The sequence below is a fragment of the Sylvia atricapilla genome, chromosome 18 (genome assembly GCF_009819655.1).
Source record: "Sylvia atricapilla isolate bSylAtr1 chromosome 18, bSylAtr1.pri, whole genome shotgun sequence".
NCBI classification, from domain to species: domain Eukaryota; kingdom Metazoa; phylum Chordata; class Aves; order Passeriformes; family Sylviidae; genus Sylvia; species Sylvia atricapilla.
Window position 1 is genome coordinate 10,023,064 of NC_089157.1, and position 26,973 is coordinate 10,050,036.

At 45.9% G+C, this 26,973-nt stretch overlaps 1 protein-coding gene across 1 annotated transcript; it reads left to right on the forward strand.

Annotated features, from left to right (window-relative positions):
* The first annotated feature begins 1,204 nt into the window (after window positions 1-1,204).
* On the forward strand, window positions 1,205-26,348 carry LOC136369472 (ATP-binding cassette sub-family A member 9-like). The gene is made up of 39 exons (XM_066332335.1): window positions 1,205-1,276; window positions 3,265-3,374; window positions 3,780-3,990; window positions 4,532-4,690; window positions 4,917-5,017; window positions 5,243-5,469; window positions 6,387-6,525; window positions 7,459-7,644; window positions 8,601-8,748; window positions 9,211-9,382; window positions 9,969-10,027; window positions 10,427-10,537; window positions 10,618-10,793; window positions 11,077-11,196; window positions 11,536-11,674; window positions 11,806-11,896; window positions 12,184-12,323; window positions 12,886-13,005; window positions 13,855-14,050; window positions 15,147-15,313; window positions 16,042-16,169; window positions 16,556-16,693; window positions 17,214-17,327; window positions 17,656-17,826; window positions 18,151-18,261; window positions 18,914-19,054; window positions 20,070-20,138; window positions 20,567-20,658; window positions 21,203-21,323; window positions 21,640-21,757; window positions 22,257-22,348; window positions 22,708-22,880; window positions 23,437-23,512; window positions 23,729-23,823; window positions 24,389-24,508; window positions 24,621-24,761; window positions 25,084-25,163; window positions 25,244-25,299; window positions 25,848-26,348. The coding sequence occupies exons 2-39, from the start codon at window positions 3,273-3,275 to the stop codon at window positions 25,944-25,946; spliced, it is 4,899 nt and encodes a 1,632-aa protein (XP_066188432.1). The 5' UTR covers window positions 1,205-1,276; window positions 3,265-3,272; the 3' UTR covers window positions 25,947-26,348.
* The last annotated feature ends 625 nt before the right edge of the window (window positions 26,349-26,973 follow it).

The following is a 26,973-nucleotide window of genomic DNA, read 5'->3' on the forward strand; positions in this document are numbered from 1 at the left end:
TCCCCGTGCCCTGAGCTGCCCTGCTTCGGGTGGGTGATGCTGGGGGTCGGGCAGGGATGGTGCTGGGCTGGGACACGGGCAGGGAGGATTCTGCAGGTGCTTTAGGCAGGGAGATGTGTGTCTGGGCAATGCAGGCAGGGACGTGGGCCAGCAGGTGCCAGCAGGTGGCTGCCGTGGCTCATGGATGGGCTGCTCCTGCCAGGAGAAGTCCCCAGAGCAGCCACCCACATCCCAGGGTTCTGCTTTCCAGTGGATCGCCAGCATCAGCTCTCTGCCAAGGAGGAGGGCGGGCAGGAGACCCTGAGATTCACTGGCTGGGACCTGGCATCTCCACCTCTGCAGGTTAGGGTTGTTTTTTTTCCTTTTGCAAGGAGTGGAGGAGAAGGTTTGGACATCCAGGAGATGTTCTGGGGACAGGTTTTGACTCCATCCCATGCCCTGACTTACTGCCCCTCTGCTGTCTGCCTCGCTCTGAAACATTTGAATGGGATTTAAACCTTCGGGGTGTTTTTTTTCCTGCTGGGCAGAGCGGAAGGAAACCAATCCAGCTGCTCCACTTTGCCAAGCCCATCCTCTGTCCCAGATGCTCACTCTGCCTCCCTCCCCTGGTCCCTCAGCCGTGAGGAGCCCAGGGATGCTGCTGGGGCAGCCACACTCCACAGCCTGGGATGAGACCAAACCCACCCCCTTTAGGAGTGCAGAGTTAGTCAGGAGAAGTTTATTTCAGCCTTTCCAAGATGGTTTTATTTAGCTGGAAGAGCTGTAGCTATCCAGGAGGCAGCACTTCTCTTGTTCTGTGGCTGATGCCACGGGAAGAGTTTGGCACCTTTTGTCCTCCCCTGCCTGTGCTGTGACATCGTTGTTGATTTCAGCCCCTCTTGCTGCTCTGAGAAACACAGCAGAGCTTGCCAGAGAAAGGATTTTTGTGTGGTTTGTCGTGGAGCTTGTTTTTCTTCTCTCAGCTGCCACTCAGGAATGTCCCGAGTTAAATTTTGGGACAGCGCACGCCAGCGCCTCAACAGTGATGTGCTCTGTTTGCTTCTTCTGCCACAAATAAAGCTGAAGCTCTGCCAGGCAGGAAGGGGAAGGAAGCCAGGGGGAAAAAAAGAAGTTGTGATGTGAGGAATATCTTTTGCAGAAGTGCTGAGGGAAGAAAAACGACAAAGGAGAGCTGGGAGTCTCCGGGACAGTCGGCATTCCATCCCATCCCAGGGAGGCTCAGCAGCTCTGCTCCTGCAGGACAAGCTCTGGATTCCTCTCAGCACTTCCTGTCGAGGTAAGGCTTGAGCATTCTTCCTAAGCCTAAATAAAAAATGTTATTTTGAAGGTATGAAACCCCCCAGTAAATGATAATACTGTTAATAACCCTGGGTGAGGGCACAAACGTGTGGGTAGGGCACAGGGGCATCTTTCTAATAGATTGAGTTTGTGCTAAGTTTGTGTTTAACCTTAGGGGTGTTTAAAGGCATTGGAGTTTTTTTAAGCTTACTTTGACAGGAAATAACACACCAGTGGAGCTCAGCTTATGGCAGAGGTTTATTTCCAGTGTTTCTCAGCACTACATGGAAGCAGTAGCTTCAGCTCAGTATTTTAAGTGATCCAGGACATACCAGGAGCAGATTTTTTTTTCCCTACTTCTAGAGAAAGCTAAAGTTTGAATTTAAAACTTCTGTCCATCCTATGCTCTAAAGAATTCCACCCGAAATAGCACAGGAGCAGAGGAATCAGTTGTCCCACATTTCCCCCAGCTGCCCAAATCCTGCAGCAGCACGGCTGGGGTCACTCAGCACTGAGGGGTGACAACAGCAGGGACATGAGCTCCTGGTGTGTCACCTCTGCACCCAGCCAGGATCTCCTGGAGGTGTCAGCCTGCCGAGATTACTCCACAGGACTCTTAGAACAACCTGGCAAGCTGCTCTGGCTGTGACACAAACCCCGTGTCAGGGGTGGAGATGGGACACACAATGTCGTAATCCTCACCTCCGTGGGGTGAAAAAGCAACCAAATAACAGCAAGTTTAAACCCACAGTTTATTCAAGGAAGTCTAGAGGTCATTACACAGGCTAAATTCAAATTTTTACACTCCTGGGTTTGGTAAGATCATCAGTGAGGAAGAAAATCTCTTTAGAGATGATGGCAAAAGCCAGGGCAAGTGTTTGCAGTGCCTGCTGTCTCATCACAAGGAGATTCAGCCCCTGGGGGCTGAACAGAAATATTTGGAGGAAGATGAACTCTGTCTTGCCTGTCAGCACCATGAGGCATTGTCCCCCAGGGGAACAGGACAGTGTAAATCTTCCTTCTCTGTGACAGGAACCTTGAAGGCATTAGGTCTGTAACAACTCTGGGTTTTCTACCTGAGAATCACTTAGAGGAGACCAGGGTTTTTTTTTTTAAAGCAGATTTCAGCTCCTGATGTGACAGCAGAGCAGCTTGGCCACGTGAGCAGAGCTCTTTTACATAGAGGTGCTGAATCCTTTTGCTCACTAAAGGTAATTTTATGGATAGTTCATAAGCACAAATGCAAAAATCCGACAGACAGCTCTATGCTTTACTCCTCTCAGTTCCCACCACCAGCATTTACCAGGCAAAATAACCCTTGTCATTTTGAGCATTCTGCCCTGTCTGCTGGAGTAACACATCAGTGCCTGCTCGTGGCCACTCAGTTTTCCCTCATTTTTCATCAATAACCCAACTCATAACATTTCTCTCACGCACTTCCAAGAATTTGTTCTCTCATGGCTGCGAGTTCCCTTCAGCAGATGCTGTTTACCACGAGAGCTCAGCTCACACCACTGCCAGGAGTTGCTCAACACTTCGTGGTGTTGAGCCTACAGCGCACTGAAATGACAAAGTGAAAGGGTTTTAGAGATTTTAATTGACTACATTGTTGTTGTTTCTTGGATATGGAGCCCACACAAGTGGATTAGGTCATGCAATGTGATAGTCCCTTTTCTATTCCCTCAAAACTCCTCCCAAACTCCCCGTGCTGCAGCATGGAAGCCTGAAATTCTGCTTTTTATCAGTTTTTGCTGCTGAGCTGTGAGGGTTGGAGTGTGTTGAGGGTGATGAGGTCTCTTGGACCCAGTGCTGCGGGGGTGGTTGTGCTCAGCACACAACATCTGAGTTTCTTCAGCTCATTCTTGCTGTAAAAAGAGAGAAAAACTTTCACTGCACAGCTGCAAGGACTGTGCAAGGAAAACCAGTTGCCACTGGTTTGGCTTTTGTTGTATTTGAAAGCAATTTTCAAAAAGAAACTGTCTCTAGATTCAAAGATGAAGACACTCCAGAGGAATATAAGTGTGTTCCAGCAGACTAAAATTCTCTTGTGGAAAAATCTCCTGATCAAGTGGAGGATGAAGATGCAGAGCTTTCAGGTAAGAAAAAGTTAAAAATAAAACCAACATAGTAGCTGACTACTGAGAGTGGCCAATCCCTGCTTGCCCCTAGACACCAACTTCTTTGGGTAAAATTAGAACTTAAAGTACTTTTGAAAAGCCTGACGGGTAATGATCACTTGGAGACTTGAATTTGTTTTAAATGGTGATATTTATGTCTTGTTTGTGACAAATGAGGGCAGAGATGGGCTCTTGGAGCAGGTGATGTGCACAATGCAGAGAGTTCTCTTCATCCGCATCTAAGAAATGGGCGTGACAGAGTTCCTCTTTTTTAAATTTTAATCCAACCAAGATTGAATTCCCCATTGTTTACATTTTAGTCCCACAAAGAACGTGTTTTTTTGTACTGCCGTGAAATTCTCCTCCCTGCTCTCCCTGGTGTAGGAGTGGATCCTGTCCCTGATCTTCCTGCCCGTGGTGTTCATCGCGTCCTCCTTCATGTCACAAATCTCCTACCCCGAGGTGCCCTTTGGCTCCCTGGGCCACCTGGATGACCCTGCCTTCAATGCCACCGGCACCACTGTCACCTTCACCCCCGCCACTGCCACCACGAGGCACATCATGAACAAAGTGGCCTCCAGCTCTCTCATGACGGGTGGGTTTTGCTTTATAAAAATTGAATTTCATTGTGATTTAACCTCGTTGGAGCCCTGGGCACTGAGAATTTCAGGCTTTTTGTGCTCACAGGCACTGACCCCCAAGTAAACACTGCATTGGACCTGAGGTTGTGGAAAAGGCTCCCAAAATTAAATAACAGAACTAGAATTGTGGGGGTGTGGTTTGAATAGAAGTGTGTGATATCACAGGGTGGAAAACTTAGTGTTTAAGGGTTTAGAATATAGAAAAAAATATATAGAATATATATATATGGCAAGATGGAGGTTTTAGGGCATTTAATTCTTCTTTTTCACCTTCTCCTTCATTGGTCTGGATGGGATTTTGTAATTGGGTAGAAAAACCCACGGGTGGTTGGTTATTGAATTAAAAGTCAAAATAATTTAGGTGTCATTTCTTAATTGGACAGTTTATCCTTTAAAGACCTTGTAGAAGGAAAGCAGAACACTCCCTCAGTGCCTGTGGACGCATTTCCAGACTCACAAAATCTCCTGGCAATGTTTTTTTCTGACACTCCACAGGGATAAAACTAGAGGAGCTGGATGATGAGAGAGCCATGGAGAAAGTCCGGATTTCGAACGAGGAAATGATAGGAGTTGTATTTAAGGACAACTTCTCCTACCACCTCAGGTTTCCTATGACCCACGTGGTTATTCCCAACGAAGTCATTGGATACATAGGTAACACAAAATGGGAACTTCAGGGTCATGGCCTGGTGTGGACAGGGTGGGAGTAACCCATGTTTGTTGAGTGGTGGAATAAATTGTGAGTTTGGGTGTTTTGGGGTTTCTTTCTTGTCGTTATCCATTTGAAGAGTTTCCCACGGTGCCAAGTGTGTTCTTGTCATTACATTTAGTAGTGAAAATTAATCATTTTTTCGTTAGTGTGATGCCCTTTGCCTTGCAGACGGCTGCTACAATTTCTCCTCGTTGCACTGCAACAGCCCAAGGTACTGGTACAAAGGCTTCCTGTCCCTGCAGTCCAGCATTGATGCTGCCATTATAGAGGTAAATCCAATTTAGGAACTGATGGAGGCATCCTTTTATTTTAAATACAATATAGGAAAAGCAAACCCTGCTGTGGGAATAACAAGAGGTGGGTTCATCAGAAAATAAAGCTGCTTTAAAGAGTTCATCCAGGGAGGATGAAGCAGGATATTCCTTGTATAAAAACGCATCTCACTGCAGAAAATAAGCAAAAAACACTTATCTGTTGACCTTGCGTTCCTTTAGATGGTGACAAATCATTCTGTTTGGAAAGAAATGCAATCCATTGGTGGCGTCCAGATGGAGTCCCGGAGCATCATCTCCTCCTTCAGCCTGGAGTACAGCTACGTCATGATGGTCTCTGTGATGTGCTTCTTTCCCTTCATGTATTTCTTATCAAAGAATGTCACACGGGAAAAGAAGCAGCTCAAAGTGCTGATGAAGACCATGGGGCTGCAGGACATTGCGTTTTGGTGAGTTCTTTTTAAAGTGGAACATGTTCGCCAAAAAAAAAATCAGTCTGTTCCTGGGCACTTAATTGAGAAGCCAATTAATGAGCTCAGTGGGTTTGTAACTTTTCTCCAGGACTTGAAGCTGTGGGATTGATTCCTGATGAAGAAAAGGAAACACCGTTGTGCAGACATTTCAGTTAGTCAATGAAAGAAAACACTTGCATTGCTCGAAAATTTATGTCAAGTCTTAGTTTATTAAACTGGTCACTGGTTTTGTTCAGTTTCTCAACCAGAGGGTCGAGCATGGCAGTGGTGTCCTCTGCTCCCTGGGGTATTTCCTGCTAAACTGGATCACCTGGCTGTTCTGAGGGCATGAAAGAGAAATTATTGGCATGGGAAATAATTAATATTTAAATGTCAACACTCCTGACGTGTAGATGAAGCTGTAAGCAGAGCTGTTAATTACCCACAAGGCTGATTGCAACAGTTCTGGCATCTTTTTTCCCTGCCAGGATCAGGATTAATACACAGGAGTCACGTTTCAGACTCAGTTGTTTGTTATTTCTTATCTATTTACAGACTCACGAGCCGTGAGCTCTGACTAGCAGGGTGAAAATGGCTCTGTCTCTAACTCTTTCCAAGGTCTTTTGAGCACAGTTTGTCCAATAACGAGACGACACCTATATTATTTTTACTTTTGACCCAATAATGACCACCCAAAGCCTGCAACTGGGTGAAAGACCTTTTTCACCCAATTAGAAAAATCCACTCAAAAACCATGAAGAAGAAGATGGAAGAAGAAGGAAGAAGAAGGAAGAAGAAGGATGTAGACAATGCCTTAAATCCTCCATATTCCCCCATATGTATTACCATATACTAGAACCCCAAAATCCAAGTTTCCAGGCTTCCAAGAGCTGATGGCAGCTTTCCCTCCCCAGGCTGTCCTGGAGTTTGCTGTACTCCCTTTACGTGCTGATCTTCTCCTGCCTGCTGACGGCCCTCATGCTGCAGGAGCCCTTCTACACCAGCAGCTTCCCTGCAGTCTCACTCCTCTTCTTCCTCTATGGCCTGGCGTGTGTAAGTCAGGCTTTAAAGCCACATTTCCTCCCCACGTGATTGTTTACCTGTTGTGTTTTATCTTCTTTTTTTTCCTGCCACGGTTGGGATTTAATGCCCCAGATGGTGTTTCTTGTCGGACTCAGGTGTTTATTAATTCTTATCTCTATTACAGTCTCACAAACCTGCAGCACTTCTGCCTAACAAAGTGAAAATGGAGCCCTCTCTCTCTGTGTACAAGGCCTTTTAAGGATAAAGTGTCCAATTAAAAAATGACACCTAAATTACTTTTATTTTTAACCAAATAACCAACTAGGCAAACTTTTCTACCCAATTACAAAATCCCGCCCAGACTCATGAAGAAGAAGGTGAAAAAGAAGAATTAAATGCCCTAAAACCTCCATCTTGCCATATATATATATATATTCTATATATTTTTTTTCTATATCCTAAACCCTTAAATGCTAAGTTTTCCACCCTGTGACATCACACACTTCTATCCAAACTCCACACCCACAATTCTTGTTCTGTTATTGAATTTTGGGAGCCTTTTCCATGACCTCAGGTCCAATGCAGTGTTTGCTTTGGGATCAGAGCCTGTGAGCACAGAAAGGCTGGAATTCTCAGTGCCCAGGGCTCCAACAATTACTGTGTTGATGATCCTGAGCATTGCTCCAGTGCTCAGGACCTTTCTGGGCCACGTTGGCTGAAACATCTGAGTGGCTTTTCTGGGTCAGCAGCAGAGATTCCATTTGCAGCCTGGAGGGCTGACAGGCTCTTGTTTGGCTACAAAAAGGCCCAGTTTGAAGCCCAGATCAACCCACTCAGAAGGGCTTTAGTGGGTTTTGTTGTACAGACTCAGCTCAGCAGAGATCTGGCACCTGGCAAATGGAAGTGCTGCTCTTAAGGATGTTTATTTCCTTCAGTGGTTGAAGGAGAGTTCTGTTCTTACAGATCCACCTGGTTTTCATGCTCTGCTCCCTCCTAAAGACCTCCAAGCTTGTCAGCTCCGTGGGCTTCCTCATCATCTTTGTCTTCGGGTTCCTGAGCCTGGCAGTGCTGATAGAAGATGTCCCCGACCCGCTGAAGTGGTTTCTTGGTCTCATGTGTCCCTTTGCATTCAACATTGGCATTGTCGAGGTACGGGGGCACCACCCCTGCAGCTGAACCTTCTCCTGGAGAAAGGCACAGGAATTCCTGTCCTCAGCTCAAAAACCCGGCTGTAATTCCTGCCCTCACCTCAACAACCCAGCTGTGGAACATTCAGGCATTTTTTTTTTTATTCCTCTCCACAGCCTGTGTGAAACCCCCACATGAGCTGAGCACAGAGAGGCTCCAACACCCTCATCTCATTCCTCGGCTTTAAAACCAGATGAATGCAGAGACAATCAGGGCCCTTGGCACAAAAAAAAAAAAAAGGGAAATTTGCTGTTGTGTGCTGTTGTGCACGTCTGCAGCTTCCACATGACCCCGAGGAAGCTCCATCCCTGCACAACAACAGCCCCATTTTCCTCGGGAACATCAGGGACAGCATCCTTGGCTGCCCAGGCACCCCCTTCCTACTGGCAGCAGGGGCTGTGCAAATCCAGCTCTGAATTCCTCCATCCCCACCCTGGGTATACCCCTGCAGTTTCCCACTTTGCCATTAGTCATATCTCCACGGCTCTTTCTAGCTCTGGTAATCTAATATTTGATTTCTTGGTGTATATATATTAAGAAAAAAAAATCTGCCTGGGAGAGGAGATTTCTGCACCAGCAGTTTGTTAATTCACCATACGGTTAAATCAATCATTATGTAAATTATAACATTCTTGTCGTGATTCTGTCACATCAAGAGTGCCAATATCAGGTTTTTTGAATTGATCTCCTCTAAAACTCTCATCTTTTCTTCTGTTTCTGGATTGTTCTGGATAAGTCTGGATGAAATCTTAAAGATCTCTGCATGGAGTAAAGTCATTCCCCTTTCCCCTTAGAAAGAAAATAAGAACAGTTGATCAATACTGCAGATTATTTCTGGGCTAACAGAGTTGCATCCATGGCGTGTGCATATTTCTCCAGCCTGAAATTTATTCTTCTTTCTCTTTTTTTTTATTCAGATTTTCCATTTAGAGAAATATAAAATAGGTTTCTGCCTTTCCAACCTTATGGATGAAGCATACTTTTTATTTTCAACATACATACTGCTGGTGTTTGACTCAGTCCTGTACATGCTTCTGGCTCTATATTTCGACAAAATTCTGCCAGGTAACAATGATTCCTTTTTATTTACGTGGATTGTATGGGATATATCAAGGAAATGATGGGCTGCTCCATTCTTGGACTCAACCAAAATAAAATTTGGACTAAAAGAAATTTATAATGTCACAGAGTGACTTTTCTGTTTCTGGTACAAGCCAGATTCAGAGAATCAATTACAACAATTAATATTTTTATTTAATATTTTGTCCTTCTAATTCTGAGATTATAGTGTAATAATGTCCAGGAAAATACTTTAATTCATTACAAAAAGCACTGAATTTATGGCATGAATCCCTGAAGGCCACCCTTCTCATCTCCTTCGCCTCTGCTCCAAAACTGGGGGGGTTGACTAGAAAAAAGCAACAATTTTGTACTTATTTGAAACTCCCAAAAGTTTAGCCTAGCACGGTGTCTTGGCTGTGCCCTTGGTTAATGACAGAACATCTCTTTTTTTTGCTTTCCTGGCAGGCAAATATGGGATCCCAGACCCTCCTTTGTTCTGCCTGAAGGCCTCGTACTGGATGAGGAGCAGGAGAGGCTCCAGCAGGGACGTGCCCAGAGCCACAGCAAACCCTGAGGAGCTCCTTGGGGATGATGTGGAACCTGTGCCCCCCGAATTCCTGGGGAAAGAGGCCATCAGGTTAAGAGAGAAGGAACTGCTTGTGTCTGGTTTAGTGCTCCCCATTCCTTCCATGGGCTTGGGCTGGACTTTTCCAGGCAGTTTTCATGGCTGAGAGGCTCTTGCCAAACATTTTGTTTCATGGACAAAAATGAGAGATAAAAATGTTGCACAGAGAAAAATTAGAGACGAAATGATAATTCAGGCTGGTCGCTAAAGGTGAAATTTAGATAAATTTAGATTGAAAAACAACTGGGTGTTATTTGTTGTGATCCTTCGGTGTCCTTTAGGGATAAAAGGGAGAACAAAGAGGGTGATCCATTGTGAAAGTGTTGCAGTGGGTTTGGTCTTGTCTTTGCCAGTCTTGCTGCCCCATTTTTTGGTTGTGATGTTCACACCTGGGCACAGAGTCTGTCAAACCTGTGACTCTCAGCTTTGTTTCTCAGCACCTTTTGTTTTCTTCATGCCATTTCTGTCATTGTAACTTAAGGTCCACAGAAACGGAAAAAGAACAGCAGGGAAAAGAATTTACAGTCTTTACTATTACAAGAATTTACAGTCAAAAATAAGAAATACCCGAATAATAACCTCCTGACCTTCCCTTTAGGCTCCACAATATTAAAAAAGTCTATAAGAGGAAGGACAAGAAGACAGAAGCTTTGAGAGGTATGAAAGCTGTGAGATTGATTCCTGTTAAAGACAAGGAAACACCATTGGGCAAGCAGTCAGTCAATGAAAATAAACCCACTTGCATTGAAATGTATGTCAAATATTAATTGATGGGACTGATCAGTGTTTTGTTTTACTGATTTGCTGATTTTAATAAGACTAAAGAGAAGAAAGATTTTAATTTTTTAAAAAAATTATTTCTGTCTTTTCTGCTAAATCCAGACCAACCCTTATGCTTCCAGTTAAAGGTTTGCAGAGTTTTGCCCCACTCAGTGCTCTTTTGCCTAATTATAACCACTTAATTCTTGCCCTTTTTGACTTCTCTTGCCTTTGACAGTGAGTGGGGGCAGTTCAAACCCCATTTCTCCCTGGACTCGATGTTGTTTTTTGTTCTAGGTCTGTCTTTAAACATTTATGAGGGTCAGATCACCGCCTTGCTGGGCCACAGTGGGGCAGGAAAAACAACACTGCTGAATGTGCTCAGTGGGCTCAGCTTCCCCTCGGAAGGTAGGAGGAGGCTGGAATGGGGACACCTTGATCCAAAAGGATCAGTCCATTCCCCCTCATCCCATTTATCCCTGCTCCAGGCTCTGCCACCATCTATGACTACAGACTGTCTGACATGGGAGACAGGGAGGAGATCAGGGGGATGGTGGGGATTTGCCCCCAGTTCAACACGCAGTTCGAGGTCTTGACGGTGAAAGAAAACCTGAAGACTTTCGCCGAAATCAAGGGCATCAAGTCCAAAGAGGTGGAGCAAGAGGTGAGTGTGTGCTCCCCACCATTCCAAAGAGGCTCCTTTTGTGCTGGGAAGCTCCAAGAATCCACCTGGACCTTCTGAGGATTGAAGCTCCAGTGTCCAGCCTGGCCTTGGGCACTTCAGGGATCCAGGGGCAGCCACAGCTTCTCTGGACACCCTGTGCCAGGGCCTCATCTCCCTCACAGGGAACAATTTCCTTCTGATGTCTAATTTCAGTCTAAATCTACTCTAATGGGGGATGAAAGGACAGTGGCTGCTGAGAATGGACATCTTTGTGCTGTTGTAGGTGCAAAACATTCTGGAACTGCTGGATATCAGCAACATCCAAGACACTCAAGCTGAAAAACTGAGTGGTGGACAGAAAAGGAAGTTATCCATTGCGATAGCCATGCTTGGAAGACCCCAGGTAAAGCAGCAGGCATGGCTAGGTGATGTAGAAAATACTCAGGTCCAGCATAATTAAAACCTTGGGCATGTATTTGGCTCTAGGATTTCAGACTTCTTTAAAGCGCTTATAATAAGAATGAATAAATTTCATAAATTCTTTTTTTTTTTTTAATTCATATCCCACCTTTCCAGGTGAGTTTTGAAGCAGACAGAGCTCCCTGAGCTCTCACAGCCCCCTCAGCAGAGCAGCCCTTGTCTAAAAGATGCTCTGGGTCTCTTGCCTTCAGAACACCAAACCCCAGAGAGGCGCAGCTGCTCCAGCAGTGAGGAATGTCTGGCTCCATCCCTCCTCCTGCAGGTTTTGCTCCTGGATGAGCCCACGGCAGGGCTGGATCCCCTCTCCAGGCACCAGGTGTGGAGCCTCCTGCGGGAGCAGCGGGCGGGGCGGGTGATCCTGTTCAGCACCCAGTTCATGGACGAGGCTGATATCCTGGCAGGTGAGCACGGGCTCTGCCTGGGGAATCCCTGTGGGATCACCCTGGAGCACAAAGCCCCAAAAGATGGCAACGTGCAGTTCTAGTTCTACCGCTCTGCACTGGAAATTCCCTTTGGCTTTTCCTTTCTCCAGACCGCAAGGCTTTTATCTCACACGGGAGGCTGAAGTGTGTTGGCTCTTCCCTGTTCCTGAAGAAAAAATGGGGGATTTGCTATCATTTAAGGTATTTCCTTAAGCCCCAAAAATGCCTGGCAACATGCAAGTACAAGGGGACACCGAAATTAATGAGACCCTAGAGCAGATGGTATCCAGACAAACAAATGACCCGCATCAAAATCCAGCTCCATTAGCTGAAACAGCAGTAAGATTTAGGGTTAGGGTTATTTAATCCAGAGTAGGGAATGAATGAAGAATATTGGAGCTTTCTTTTTATGCATCCGTAAAATGGTAGGTGTTGTTTGTTCAGGTTGTTTTCATTCCAAACCTAAACATTTGCGGTTTTTTTTCCAGGATCCATGTCAGTGAGTCTTGTGACCTGGAGAATCTGACATCCTTGGTGAAAGGGTACATCCCCAACGCCACCTTCTCAGGACACACCCAGTATGAACTGAGATATAAACTGCCTTTAGAAAACGTGAATAAATTCCCAGGTAGTGTACATGAAAATAATTGAGAATTATCCCAAGAGAAACAAAAAATAATGACAAATGTAGGGAAGAAGAAATGCAAAGGGAGATCTTTTACAGGAGTCATATCAAGTTTGGGTTTTCCCTCACAATTGTATCCTACATTTAAGATCAAATTGTGCCACAAATGCTTTTATACTCTTCACAGTGACAAACCCTGCAGGCTAAACTGGGCCACGTGTGTTACAGATAGTTCAGTTCTCTTTCTGTTTAATGAAAAGACGGAGATAAGAGAAAAAAAAAAAAACCCACACAACCTGCACTGCAGTGCCCTGCTCTCACCCACCGCGCCCATCACTTCAGCCTGAGCATCCCACAGAGGATGGAAACAGTCTGAAATGTTGGTGCTGAGCGGAAAAGCACCTTCCATGAGGGATCACTCTGGCAGTTTTGTGTTTCTCCACGCCTTTGTTTCCTGGCAATCCATTGCTTTGTTGTTCTCTGTCACTGGAGATGCTCCAGTCAGGCTGGCTCAGAATGGTCTGGAATTCTGTGTTTATGCCTTGGTTTTATCTCTGCCCTGCAGACCTCTTCAGTGGCCTCGACAGCTGCCCTGGTCAGGGAGTTATCAACTATGGAGTCAGCATGACCACCCTGGAGGACGTGTTCCTGAGGCTGGAGGGAGAAGCCACGGCTGACCAAGAAGGTACAATTTACAATCCACAGCCAAAGTGATCAGCTCCTGTCTTGGTTTGGGGAGACAGGTGTCTGCCAGGAGAAGCCAGAGCTTCCCTTGGAATGGAGAATGTAAGACTTCTCCCTCTGAATTATTATGATTTTGAAATTAAGGGGCTCTCAGGCAAAGATATGGGAACAGGAATGACAGTTCTTTATTAGGAATATTAAAAATAAAAACGTAGTAGTACAAAAAAGCAAACAAACAAAAAGAGAAAACACTGACAGGGTCAGAGCACAGCCTGGCCCCTGTTGGTCAGGGTGATGGTGTCAGTCCAAATAAATCCTCCTGCAGTGACAGATGTGGTTCTGTGGGAGCAGAGATGATCCTGGAGAGCAGGGTCTAGTGGTGGTGAGATGGGTCCGGTCTTCCTCTGGGATCCAGTGAAAAAATAGGCTGCTCAGGTGTTTGGAATGGCAGGTTTCATACAGGTAGGAATATTTGGCTCCTCCCCCTGGGTGGAGCCTCTCCCAGTGGGATGCTGGGATTGTCTCAGTCCTGCAGTGAGCCTGGACGGCCCATGAACAGCAGATACCCCTGGGGGAGGATGGGTCCTGGAAGGGATAAGGACATGGCCTCAGCTGGTTTTAACAGCTGGGCCATTGACAGAAGGTCCTCCCAGAGTTATGAGGGGTGGATCCTGGAAGAAATAAAGAACATTGCCCCAACTGGTTTCAACAGATGATAATACAACACATATTTTTAAATTACGTTTTGCACTGCAACCCAAGACACCTCCAAAGGTGACTCCTAAACTCTCATTAACCCCAAGGCAGAAGCTGGGCCTGACCTAAACGTGTGTGTGGGAACTCTCCACAGATGATCCCATCCCTGGGGAGGAGTGGGGAGGAGCAGCCCCAGGATGCCCTGACGAGGCAAGGCCGTGCTCCCTGCTGCCCTCGGACACCGGGAAGGCGTCGGAGCAGGGTCTGGCCCTCTGGAGGCAGCAGGTCTCTGCCATGGCACTGATGCACTTCTTGAAGCTCAAGAGCTCGGTGAGGAGCCTGCGGTCGATGTAAGTACCAAAGGGATTCTCCCTGGAGGTCTGGGAGTGGACACAGTCCCACCAGGGGGGTACAATTTCCACACCTCTGCTTCAATGAGTTTGGGTTAATTGATATGAGGTCTTGGCTAGGAATTATCTTGGTCACCTGCACTCAGAGGAGGGGAAAGTTGTGGGTTTTTTCCTTTCCAGTGCCAGTAATGCAAAATCTTCCTTTTGTGCATTTTCATTTCTATGCTGAATAATTTATGCAAGAGAAACCCATTTTCCTTCCAAAGAAAAGAATCATTTAGAAATGCTTTTATATCAAATGGAGGAAGTTTTAAAATAAGTCAGGGCATACAGAGAGTACTTTCAGGCTTCCTCTGGCTTTTTTTTTTTTTTTTTAATTTTCATGTGTTCCCAGTGTTTGAACTCATTTGGCCCCCGTGGTGTTCGAGCTGGAGTTTCCTGGTGGGGCACAAGGAACTGAAGGAACATGCTGATTTATGAGAAACTTGTATCTAAAGGAAGTCTGAAAGGCATTTCATGGCCCTAAAACATTTAGAAGATTCTGATTTATAAAAACCTTGTATCTAATGGAAGTCTGAAAGGCATTTCATGGCCCTAAAATGTTGAGCAGTCCAGACCTGAGGTTCTATCCGTTCTACATTTTGAATCATTTGGTGAATGAGCAATGTTTGAGACTTCTGGAAATAAAATTCTCTCTGGTCATTGGTGACAAGGCCTGAGGGAACGGCTGGAGCAGTGCCAGGGGAGGTTTACGTTAGATATCAGGGAGAAATTTTTCCCCAGAGGGTGCTGGGCACTGCCGAGGCTCCCCAGGGAATGGCACAGCCCCAAGGCTGCCAGAGCTCCAGGAGTGTTTGGCCAATCTCCCAGAGATGACCAGGGTGGGATCGTTGGGGTGTCAAAGCCATGAGTTGAATCCATTATTGTTGTGCGTCCCTTCCAAGTCAGGATATTCTATGATTCTACGAAAATTGACAAAAGTTTTTACCAGAGCATTGGGTAACCTGAACATCACCCACCATTTCCAACACACAAACGCATCATTTCTGCTGAATGCCTCTTTTCAGAATGTTTACTCATCTCTCTGTTAACACAGTTTGCTGCTCTATGTGGTTTTCCTGCTTCCTCTGGGGCTGCAAGTGTGCGTGGTGGCTGGCTGGCAGAGCGTGAGTGCCTGGCAGCTCTCTCCTGCACGGTACTTCCTGCCCCTGGGGAGGAAATCCTACATGGAGACCACCACCCTCCTGGTCTACAACCACACAGGTGAGGGCAACCAGCCTTCCCTCATCCTTCCCAGTTCTGGGCTTCCTGCCGCTCCAAAGGAAAACACAGGACGGAGCAGATGGATGTGGAGGATCCAAGGGGAGATGGAGGTTTTAATGAGGGAAGAGAGTAGGGATTGACTTTAAAGGTTGTGAAGCAAACTAACTGTGGCTTCAGCAGCTGGTGAGACCCTGATGAGAGGTGTGCAAAAGGGTATCAGAGCAGGTGAGATAAGGTGGGGACAGGGTTCTCTCCCTGCCACAAATCCAGGTCTCTATCCAAGCAACGTCGGAGTGTGGGATTTTTGAAGCAGGAACCACACTCCAGGCTCACTCCTACTGAGTCAAATTATTGGGCTGCTTCCAGAGTCTCACCTTCAGCATTCCCATGGGTGGATGATATTTTGTGTTAATTAGCCAGAGAATGACACTGGCTAATCTTCATCAGATGGTCCCAAAGGAAAATGCAAATTTTAGCCCTTCAGAAAAGGCTGGGGGGAAAGAAAAAAGCAATAATACGAAAATTCAGACTGAAATCCATTAACTTCCCAAAAACTAATGTGCAATGATCCAGCACACATGTGCTGGCTGATGCACACAGTTATTGGATTTCCTCTGTTTTTGTTTGGTGGTCATGGATTTAAAAATAAAAAAAAATAAATGTCAAATCATCAAAGACCCTTTTGTTTTCCAGTGTTATAATTCCTCTGTTTTTGGTCCTCACACCAGGCACAGGCATTGATGACTTCATCCATGTGCTCCAGAGCCAGGATCTTACAGTGGAAATAGCAAAGGAAGAAAATATCACACAGAAACTACAACAAAACGGGGCTATAAAAGTGTCCCGCGAAGGTCAGGTGAGGATTTTTCTCCTCTCCCTCCAGTTTCCTCACAACAACTGAATAATAAAGCAAGGTGCCTCCATCAGCTCTCCCTGTGGGATGGCCCAGTTGACTTTTTGTACCACAGGTATGAAAATAAAGAAGTGTTTTGAGCAGTAAAGCCCATGCTAGAGGAGACCTTATCTCCCTGCCCTTCCAACTCAAAGTGTTATTGTAAATAATGCTATTTTTAGCACAGGAATACAGTCTTCCAATGCCTCATAATTTGGTTTTTATAGCGAACAAGGCGTAAGCAAAGCTATTTCAGGCCTGGATTTTCCTGGTCTGCACTTTTCCTACTGCTTCCCTGCTGTAGATGAGAAAAGCCAGGAATTCTCACCTTGTTTTCCTGCTCTTTGAAGAGCTACAGGTTCACCCTGCTGTGCCACATGGAGGCAATCAACTGCTTCCCAGTGCTGGTGAACATCGTCAGCAACGCCCTGCTGAGAAGCCTCAACTCCACCAGGCACATCCAGGTCTGGAGCCACCCCCTCTTCTCTGTAAGTGAAGCCAGAAGGTGTCAGAAAACCATTTAAGGTCTCACGAATTCATCAGATTTTAATGGGAAGCCTTGTAGAGCTGTCTGAGTGTGTAAATCCACCTTCCTTCATGGTGCCTCTGGAACCACCACCACGTTTGACTTCAGGAGAACCAGATGTGATTTTCCCCACGTGGGTCTCAAGGGGCTGCTGGATGGAGAGAGTGGCTGGGAAGGTTTCTCCAGGAGGTTCTTCAGTCTCTCCATCACATTATTCAGGCTTTGGCCCATCAGTTGATGGTGCAGAGATGCATCAGAGAGCTCCCCACAAATCTGGGATGGAGGAGTGGGACTTGCACCACCCGTGTCTCCCCATGAGCAAGCACTTCACATGGCTCTGGTTTGGGAAAAACTTCCAAAATTTGGTTTCAAATCCCTCTTTTTTGTTCATACTGCCCTGTAATCCATGAGAACTGGAGTCAGAAGAATGGTGAAATGAATTGTAGGCATTTTCCAAAAATGCTGTGTTCTTCTGTTTTCAGCTGTTCAATCCACACTTCTGGAATTTTTTCATATCCTTTAACCTCATTTATATGCTGCTGTTATTCCCTGGTTTTCCACCTCACTTTGCGATGGGCTACACGCAGGATTGCAAGGTAAATTCCCTGAAATGGAGCAGGTTTGGGGTGGGCAGAAGGGATTACATCTTCACTTCCAGAAGGAAGTTTGAGTACAGAATCATGGAATCATTTATGTTGGGCTACACCTCTGAGGTAACTGAGTCCAGCCCTATGACTGGCAGCTTTCGATCCATGGGAAGTCTTGCAGCCAGCACAAAATATTAAAAGACAAAAAGAAGTCGAATTTAGAATCACAATGGTGCCAGGTTTTACTTCCTTTTCATTTCCTGGGGCCACTCCCGTGGGTGCAGTTGGCCAACCAGGCACAGACAACAAACCACCCTTTACAATTGTGCCTTCCCAGGCAGGAGCTCGTGCCCAGCTGAGGATTTCGGGGCTCTTTCCCTCTGCCTACTGGTGTGGCCAGGCCCTGGTGGACATCCCCATCTGCTGGATCCTGCTCTTCTCCATGTTTGGGCTCCAATTTGCCCTGAGCGGCAAGTTTTTCGGCAACGTCGGCACCTTCTTCTTGCTGGTACTTCCCATTCTGGCCCTTGCTTGGAAGGGATTGGGGGAAAATATTTTGTGTGGGTGCAGATGGCGCTGGAACACTTCTTGTTCCTCTTCCTGACCTTCTTGTTTCACTTCCTACCCTTTGGGTTTCTCCAGCTGGAAATAAAAGGCAATAAATCTTGCTTTAATGCAACGCCTTTACACCTCAGTGTAAAATCGTGGTAATTTCTAAAAGGCCTGATCTTACTGTGTGATCATTTCCACTGCTCCCCTTTGCTATAGATGGGTTTCTGGTGGTTTGCCTCACTCTGTTTTCCCCAACAAAAGCCTTTTTTTTTCCCTGTAGGTCACGGGGACGCTGGGTTACGGAATTTCCCTCGTTCTCCTAATCTACCTGATCTCCTTCAACTCTCGCAAAGGATGGAGCTGTGATCTTTGGTCTTTCATCCTGATTGTGGTGAGCACATGGTTGGATAGTGCCCTGCTGGGTTTACAGAAATATTGAGATTTAAAGAATGAGCTAGATGTCAGGACACCAAGCAGAGATGTAGAGCATAAACCTGGGGGTGTTTCATAGCAGCCAATTCTGTATTAAATTTGTGTCACCGTGTTCTGTTGCCGCAATCCTGCTGAGACATGGGGAAACACCTGGATCCAACATGAACTGGTGCAGGAATGGAGGCAAAAAATGAATTTATCACTCTCCTTGACAGTCCACATCCAAAAGATGTAAAGTGTTGAGACAGGAGCTATCAGGCTGGAGATTATCCAAGCCTGACCTGGAAGGAGGTGGATTATTGGCATGGGTTGGGATGGGAATGAAGAGGATAGGATCCCATGTTTGATTTTTCTGCCTGAAGCAGCCCTGTCCCTGGGAAGAAGTCTCCATAGCCAACCTTCAAAAAGAGACAGCTGAAGATCTCCTGAACCCTCTTTTTTTTTTTTTTTTTTTTTTTTTTTTTTTTTTTTTTTTTCTATTTTTATTAATTCAATGGAGTGTCCATTTTTTTTAATTTCACGGGGAATTGCAAAGCTAGACTGGCACAGTTTTTAATGAGCAGTGAGTAGACCTTCCCATCAGCTGAGTTACCCTCTTGTTTTATTTTCAGGTGTGCTTTATTTCTTTTTTCGTCAGCAGAATCCTCAATGAATTAGGTCACTCTGGGGCCTCCCTCTACGCTTTGTCCCTCTTGGTTCCCGTGCACCCTCTGCTGGCTTTTGTGGCTGATTTTGTGATTGACTCCTCTCGGGTGAGTGGAGGTTCTAGGCAAGGAGAGGTCTAAAACACAACCCTGGGTCCTTGTGACCAAAAATCTGGGAGTAACTGCACCAAAATCTGGGAGTAACTGCACCAAAATCTGGGGGTAACTGCACCAAAATCTGGGGGCAACTGCACACTAGGAAGGCTCATCCTGGGTAGGATTTTCCACAGTGCATTGTTAGGTGATTGTTTCAGCTCAGATCTCATTTTTCAGCTCTTCATTAGGGCTGGGGGTGACTTCTTGTGCAGGTCTGAGTGTGGATTAGGTAAAAAACTCTTTGTTCTTTCCGTGCAGAGTCGTAGAAGGGAATCATGGAATGGTTTGGTTTGGAAGGGACCTCAAAGCTCGTCTCATTCCACCCTCTGCCATGTGAGGGGACACCTTCCACTAGACCAGGCTGCTCCAAGCCACATCCAAGCTGGCCTTGGACAATGCCAAGGATGGAGCAGCCACAAAGTCGATCAACTTCGGCTTGACCAATCCTAAGAGAAAATCTGAAGCCACGGATCTCTCTTTGCATGGGGAAAAAAAAAAAAAAAAAAAAAAAAAAAAAAAACAACTGAGTGAGAATTTAGAATACTCACGAGGGACTTGACAATGTGTCAGCTGAGGGGAGTGGTGGAAAGTCAGCTGAGAATTTAACTAAACCCCCCCAGCTACGTGCAGCACTGCTGTGAAATGCTGAATTACTGAGGGGTGAAGTCCAAGGAGGAGAGACTCCTCCTCTGTCCTGTCCCACTCACCTCTTTGGGACCCAAAGCAGAGATGTTTTCCTGGGACAGAACATCTGGCAGGAGAGTCAGGCCCGTGTACTGGGAGCTGTGACGTGTTGTGGTGTAGGACCCCCAAAGCCAAACATCTGTATCTGTCCATCTGTGTGCTGAATATTTGGGGGAAATCAGGAGTTTTGCAGATTTCCAAAGCATTTTTCAACGTTGCTACATTAACCAGAATGATACTAAAGAACTGTCTTCATTGAGTATTTTCTTTTTTATTCTTACAGATGTTCATGGAGGACACTGAGACATTTAGTGCAGCTTCGGACAGTCATATACTGATTGCCGTCTTTGCAGTAAGAAAACATTTAACATTGCTTTTATTGAGGAACGTGGGTTTCCTAAAGCCCCTCCTCAGGTGTGAGGAAGCAGGGGGAGGATCTGGGTGGGTCTGGATAACATTTTACCTGCTGTACTAAAATAATTTCACACCTCTGAAATGGGGAAAGCAAAATGAAATAAGCTCAGATCACCTCAGCAAAATGAAATAAGCCCAGATCACCTCATGCTGTCCTGTTATTTTACGAATTGGGTTTGTTATTTGGTTTTTTTTTCTGGCCTTAGTGCTTTCTGCAGTGTTGATTGCACTGAGTTTCAATGTCCAGGGGCTCCATTTTCACATATTCTGTTTCCCCCATGTATTTTGCAGCACTGCCACCACCTCAGTTCCAGCTGTGGTGGGAGGCAAGGCAAGGCTGTTGATGTGGCCACCTCTGTTTTTCAGCCTTACATCCACTCTGTGGTGTTCATTCTTCTTCTTCGCTTTCTGGAGTTAAAATATGGAAAAGCAGTGCTGAGACAGGACCCAGTCTTTAGGTTTGTATAAACACACATGTGAGACCTAAACTCCTGCCCTGCTGCTTCTCCTTGAGAACATCATTGCATTTGTGCTCCTATTTTTAAATCTTTTTTTTTTCTTTTTTTTCTTTTTTTTTTTTTTTTTAATGCTGCTGATTTTTTATGACTTAAATTGCCCCTTAAATAATGCAGTGGTGTGATACTATAAAACAGCTTTTAAGTTATTTAGTGCCTCCACAGGATGTTGCCTATGCTGTGGGATGTACAGGCTTCTTTTTTTGGTACAAACCAAAAATTATTAATGTCATTGTCACCATCATCATCATCCCCAACAATAACAATAATGATGAGGAGGATATTAATAGTAGTCATTATAATATATAATATTATTGGGATATTATAACTTTAAATTATATTATATTATTAAAATAATAAAAATAATAAAAAATTTGAATAATATAAATTCAATCCCAGGGAAATTGACTCTTGGTCTATCCAAAATGCACTGGTGGAGAACAAAGGTAAAGAACAAGATCCTAAGCTAAAGCTGGTGGGTTTTCAGGATTTCCCCAAGGAAAGAAAGCAGCCAGCAGCAGCCCAAGGAGCTCGAGGAGGAAGATGAAGATGTCAGAGCTGAAAGGGAAGCAGTGAGAAATGCCATGGTGGCTCCCAGCCATGAGGAGGTACCCCTGAGTGTTGTCCTTCTTGTTTTGTTTGATTTTCTACCTGGTAAAACACAAACCAGTGCAGGTCAGGGCCCTGGCTGTGTTGCTCTCACTGGGAAAATCGAAATTCCAAAAGGGTGGGTTCCATCAGGAGAAGAAGAAGAAGAAGAGGAACCCGGACAATAAAGTGTCTTGTTGCACTACATATTGCTGGTGAACCATAAAACAAAGATCTTTACAAGTGTTTCTGCCTTCTTAATGGAAAAAATATAACAGAAGGATTAATGCTGTCCAAGACAATAAATTAATCTTGCGTCTTCCTCCTCACTTTCAGAAATCCGTCATTATAGTCAGCAATCTGTGCAAGGAATATAATATAAAGCAAGCTGGCTCGTTTTTTAAGAAGAAGAAGAAAACAGCCACCAAAAACCTTTCCTTCTGTGTTAAAAAAGGTGAGAACTGGGACTGTTCTCCCAGACCTGTGTGGAACCCTGAGTTAATGCCCTGCACATTCTCAGTCACCTGAGCAAGGACAGAAAAGTCACATCCATTTGTTCTGTTTTTAAAGCACCTTCAGTCTGGGCTCAATGGTGCATCCTATTAATGATCTGTGACTGCCCATTATCTAAAATAAAGATAAAATAAAGATAAAGATAAAATAAAGATCTGGGGGAGAGGGGACCACTTTAGCAGTGGCTCCTGGGAGCAATTCACAGCATCAACTTAGGCTGAAATCTTCTGGGCTCTCTGAGCATGTATTTTATACAAATAAAACCTTTTATTTTATATGATTTTTTAATATTAGGATGCTGCCTTTTCTGGATTTGTGTTGGTTTTTGTTTTTTGGTTTGTTTTTTTGGGGGGGGGTTTTTTTGGGTTTTTTTTTCCTTTGTGCATGATATATTTCTCTAATGGGGAATAGTCCTAAGAAATCCTGTGTGTTGACTGCAGGAGAAGTGTTGGGACTCCTGGGGCCCAACGGAGCTGGGAAAAGCACAGCCATCAAAATGATCACTGGAGAGACAACCCTGACTGCTGGGCAGGTAGGAGACACCTGCAGCCAAGGGATGGATCCACGACAAAAATCCAAACCTTGCACCTAAGCTAAGCTAACATTTTGATCAAGGCTGCAATTTTCGTCAGAGCATTATTATTGATCAGATTTTTAATCGAGTTCGTTGTGCTGTTAAATTAAATAAGGCATTGATAAGACGATGGTGAGCCGCTTCTAATTTTGATAAGCTGTTGCCTCTGCCCTCGTTGCCACGTTTATATTTAAGAACAGTGTGAAATCACTCCCTCACTGTGGGTTTCCTCACCCAAACCCCACAATCTTCCCCTGAACCACCCCTTGTACTGGGCAAGGCTGTGTCAGAGGACAATGCCTAGCCTGGTTGTGCAGGTGCTGATGAAGAGGGGAGATGGAGGAGGCTCCCAGGACCAGGCTCCTGCATTCCTGGGGTACTGCCCTCAGGAGAACCCCCTCTGGCTGGACCTCACCCCGCAGCAGCACCTGAGGGTCTACGCGGCCGTGAAGGGGCTGCGCCAGGAGGACACGGCTGCTGCTGTGCACAGGTACAGGTGGAGGGCTGGCACGGCCCCTGTCCCACCCCTCAGCCTCGGGGAGGGCACCAAACACTCGAAATTCACAGAGGAAAACCTTGGAAGAAATTCAGAGGAAACTCAGCTGCAAAAAGCGCTTTTGTGCTCGATGCCGTGATTTAGTGAGCGGGTTAAGAAAACCTCCAGTTTTCCTGAGTGCTTTTGGTGGGGGGATAAATTTACCACTAATGCCCTTTTAAGAATGTTATCTTTAGGCAGCTTTTCTGAAATCTCTGATGTTAAGGTTTGGCACCACGAGAAAAGATGCTGAGCTGACACTGGCAAGGGGGAATGGATTCATGATGCTGTTGACACTGAGGATGGGTTTAGAAAAGAGCTTGTGGCTTATTCAGTGCACTCTGCTTCAAACAGTCACTTACATTTTAATAACACAATCAATGTTTAATGAAAACAAGCAAGAGTCAAGAGCAAAGGGAGAAAAGTTCCTTTTTCTGGTCATTTTGGGAACTCTGGTTGACAGTATTGATCAGGAATAGTAAAAATGTTCTTTTTTTCATTTTCCCCACAGAATTGTGAATGCTCTGCAGCTTCAAGACTACTTACACAAGAAAGTCAGAAAATTACCTGCTGGGATAACCAGAAAGGTGTGTTTTGGGTGACTGTAATGCTCAAGCACTAACTAAAACTCTCCTTCCTGAGTGGAGAGACCCATCTGTGTGCCCTGGGAGATCCTCCTGTTGGGGTGGGGGGTGACAGAGCTGAGCCTTTCCCAAACCCTCATTTCCCATAAGCCAGAACCCCCGAGGATGAGGAGGGCACAGTGCCAGGAGGTTTGGCTGAGCCTTTTCTCCGTGTCACAGCTGTGTGTGGCACTGTCCTTGCTGGGCAAACCCTCCGTGCTGCTGCTGGACGAGCCCTCCACTGGCATGGATCCCAACGGGCAGCGCCGTGTCTGGTGAGCACCAGCCCAGGGAAAGGGGTGGGAAGCCAAAAGGAGATGTCTAAAATTGCACCAAAAGGGTTTTGCCCCATGCAGAGATGCAAAGATCCCTCACGTTGCAATGGTTCTGTTGGAAAATATGGGGTTTTTTTGTCTTTCTCTAACTCAGGAGAGACAAAAGGAGCAACTAGAGAGAAAAGTTTTTTTACCTTCATCCTTCTTGCAAGATTTAGGAGAGTCTTAAATGGGATTTGGAGGAATTCATAAAGATACTCAAGCCAAAAGTATTTTTTGTCATTATTTCAAAGCATTACCATGTGCTCGTTAATTAGAACAGTCCTAAAAGGGAATTGGGAGAATCCATAAAGATACTTGAGTCAAAAGTATTTTTTGTTATTATTTCAAAGCATTGCCATGAGCTTGTTAATCTAAAGTTGCTGCACGTGAAAATTTTATTCTTATTTTAGGGGGAAGGCATTTGGATGGACAAAGATATAAAAGCAATGTCTGATATTTCTAAGGAGTGTTAGATTTTTAATTTTTTCAGGGTGGTTTTTTTTTTTTCCACTCTAATTCTCAGGAAAACAATCCGGGATGCCCTGAAGGCCAAGGAGTCAGGAGCCATCCTGACCACACACTACATGGAGGAGGCAGAGGCCGTGTGTGACCGTGTGGCCATCCTGGTGTCCGGCCAGCTCCGGTGGGTGACAGCACCTGGAACTGCTCCTGCCTGCTCCTCCAGCCTCAGCTGCCATGGCTTCCATGGGCTGAAATGGTTTCACTGTCACCTCTGCTCCTCCCCGCCCCGCCAGGTGCATTGGCTCCATCCAGTACCTGAAGAGCAAGTTTGGCAAAGGATATCTCCTGGAAATCAAGGTGAAGGATCCGGAGAGCGCTGACGTTCTGCACGCTGAGATTCTGAAGATTTTCCCAGGTGCAGCCCGCCAGGAGAGGCAAGTATGAAATACGGGATGAGGAGTGGTTTCAGCACTGCCTCAGCCCTGAAAACACGCCTGGTGAGATGGCAGGAGAGCAGAAGTATAAAATATGGGATGAGGAATGGTTTCAGCACTGCCTCAGCCCTGAAAACACGCCTGGTGAGATGGCCAGACCCAGGATCTCAGCTGCAGAGGGATGAACAGCTGATCTGATTTCATAATGCCACCACATCCACCCTCCTGTGGTCCCATCAGCAAGGCATCCATACATCCATAAAGGTTTGAGCCCAGGACCTCAATACAGAGCAAAAATCACCTTTTCTTCTGTTTCCTCAAGGTTCCCCTCTTTGCTGGTCTACAAGGTCCCAATGAAAGATGCACTGCCCCTGTCCCAGTCCTTCTCCAAGCTAGAGGAAGGTGAGAGCAAAACCGGGTGACTTTTCAAAAAGGCAGAACAGCAACTGCTCATTTTCAACCCTCTTCACATTTCTTCACAGCCAAACGAAGCTGCAGCCTCGAGGAGTACAGCTTCTCCTTGAATACTCTGACTCAGGCAGGTGATTTTTATTTGTGCTGTAAAGGCAGGAGCAGAGACAAAAGCCACAGCTGAATGTGCAGTGGCAAAAGGCAGCTCCACCAAAACACTGCCTGGGGATGGTGGGTGAGGAGCTCTCTACCGGTAAAGTGGTGGGAAATGGTTTGGGTTTTTCACTGCTGGGATTTTGTGTGCTGGGAACAAGTCTGGGTGAAGTCTCAGACCCCACTGGGTCGAGAAAATCACACAACACAGCCAAGGATGGAGCTGCCCACACCCAGCCCCTCTGGGTGCCCTGGAAACAGCAGATTATTTATTGTGGCTCCTACAAAGCTGGTGGCAAAGATGAGGAATGTTTAACTCAGTCCATCGGTGGGGAAAACCTGTGTGGAAATGCCTCCAGGCAGGTGATGCCTGTCTGGTCACTCCAGACAGCACAGGAGGCTCAGCTCCTGCTCTGCTGCCCCCAAAAAGCCTCTCCAGTCTCTCCCAGGGGCTGCAGAGCTGTGCCTCCTGCAAAGCAGCCTCACAGAGAAATAACCCAAGCATTTTCTTGCCCATTTCAGGTGTTTCTGGAGCTCTCCCGAGAGCAGGAAAAGGATAATTTTGATCTGGCTTTGGACGGGGCTTTTGACTGGAAACAGCTGCAGCAGGAGGACTGTTAAATGCTCATTTATGCATCGCTCAGTATTAACCAAATGCAATTATTTACTGCCACTCTCGTGTACCACAGGGAGGGGAACCGGCTCCTCTCCGATGCAGAAGATGTTTCACCTGCACTCTGCAGAGGTCTCAGCCCTGCTGCAGGCTGCACTGCAAAGGCTGGTGGATGAAATAATGCCTGCTCTGGTGAGAGGGACTGAAAGCTTTGCAGAAAGAAGGGTCCTAATCCATCTCTGGGGATCAAATCTCTCTGGATCTGGGCGCATCAGGGAATCTGGACACGGTGCCACCCTTCTGGGTTCCTCTCCCACCAAAGCCTGGGACTGTGTGCCTACAACTTGTTCTTTCTGGAATTTGCACTCTGTTTTTACACTCTCTCAATAAAAGTCTCTATAGAAACTGCAGTTCCATCCTCATCTGTCATCATTGCTGGGGACCCTCAGGAAGAGCTCCAACTCGCTGCCCTGGGGATGGGGATGCTGCAGAGGGCAGGGAGATGTTTGCCTGGCTCAGCAAATGCTCAGCCCAGCCCTACCTCCACTCTGAGGTGAGTAGTTGTCAGATTTTCCCCTGAAAACCACTCAGGTGGAGAAGAGAAAGTTCCAGGGATTCCTAAGAGCCTCTTCCAGTGGCTAAAGAGAGCTGGAGAGGGACTTTTTACAAGGGCATGGAGTGAGAGGACAAGGGGGAATGGTTTCAAAGTGACAGAGAGCAGGTTTAGATTGAATATTGGGAAAAAATTCTTCCCTGACAGGGAGGTGAGACCCTGGCACAGAGTGCCCAGAGAAGCTGTGGCTGCCCCATCCCTGGAAACATTCAAAGCCAGGTTGGATTTGGTTTGGAAGAACCTGGTCTAATTAAAAGTGACCCTACTCACTGCATTGGATGACCTTTAAGGGTCCCTTCCAACCCAAATTATTCCATTTTATCCCTGTGCTCAGCTCATTTGCAAAGGTTAAAGCTCTCCCAGAGAAGATTCAGTTGTCTCCACACAGTCCCACTGATGGCTGTGTTGCAATCATTATTTGT

Excerpts from the sequence above, each read along its gene's own strand:
- LOC136369472 (XM_066332335.1), top strand. The coding sequence starts at position 3,273 with ATGAAGACACTCCAGAGGAATATAAGTGTGTTCCAGCAGACTAAAATT. Across the intron at positions 20,139-20,566 it reads TACTGATTGCCGTCTTTGCA|CCTTACATCCACTCTGTGGT; the intron begins GTAAGAAAACAT and ends TCTGTTTTTCAG. Across the intron at positions 25,164-25,243 it reads CTTCTCCAAGCTAGAGGAAG|CCAAACGAAGCTGCAGCCTC; the intron begins GTGAGAGCAAAA and ends ATTTCTTCACAG.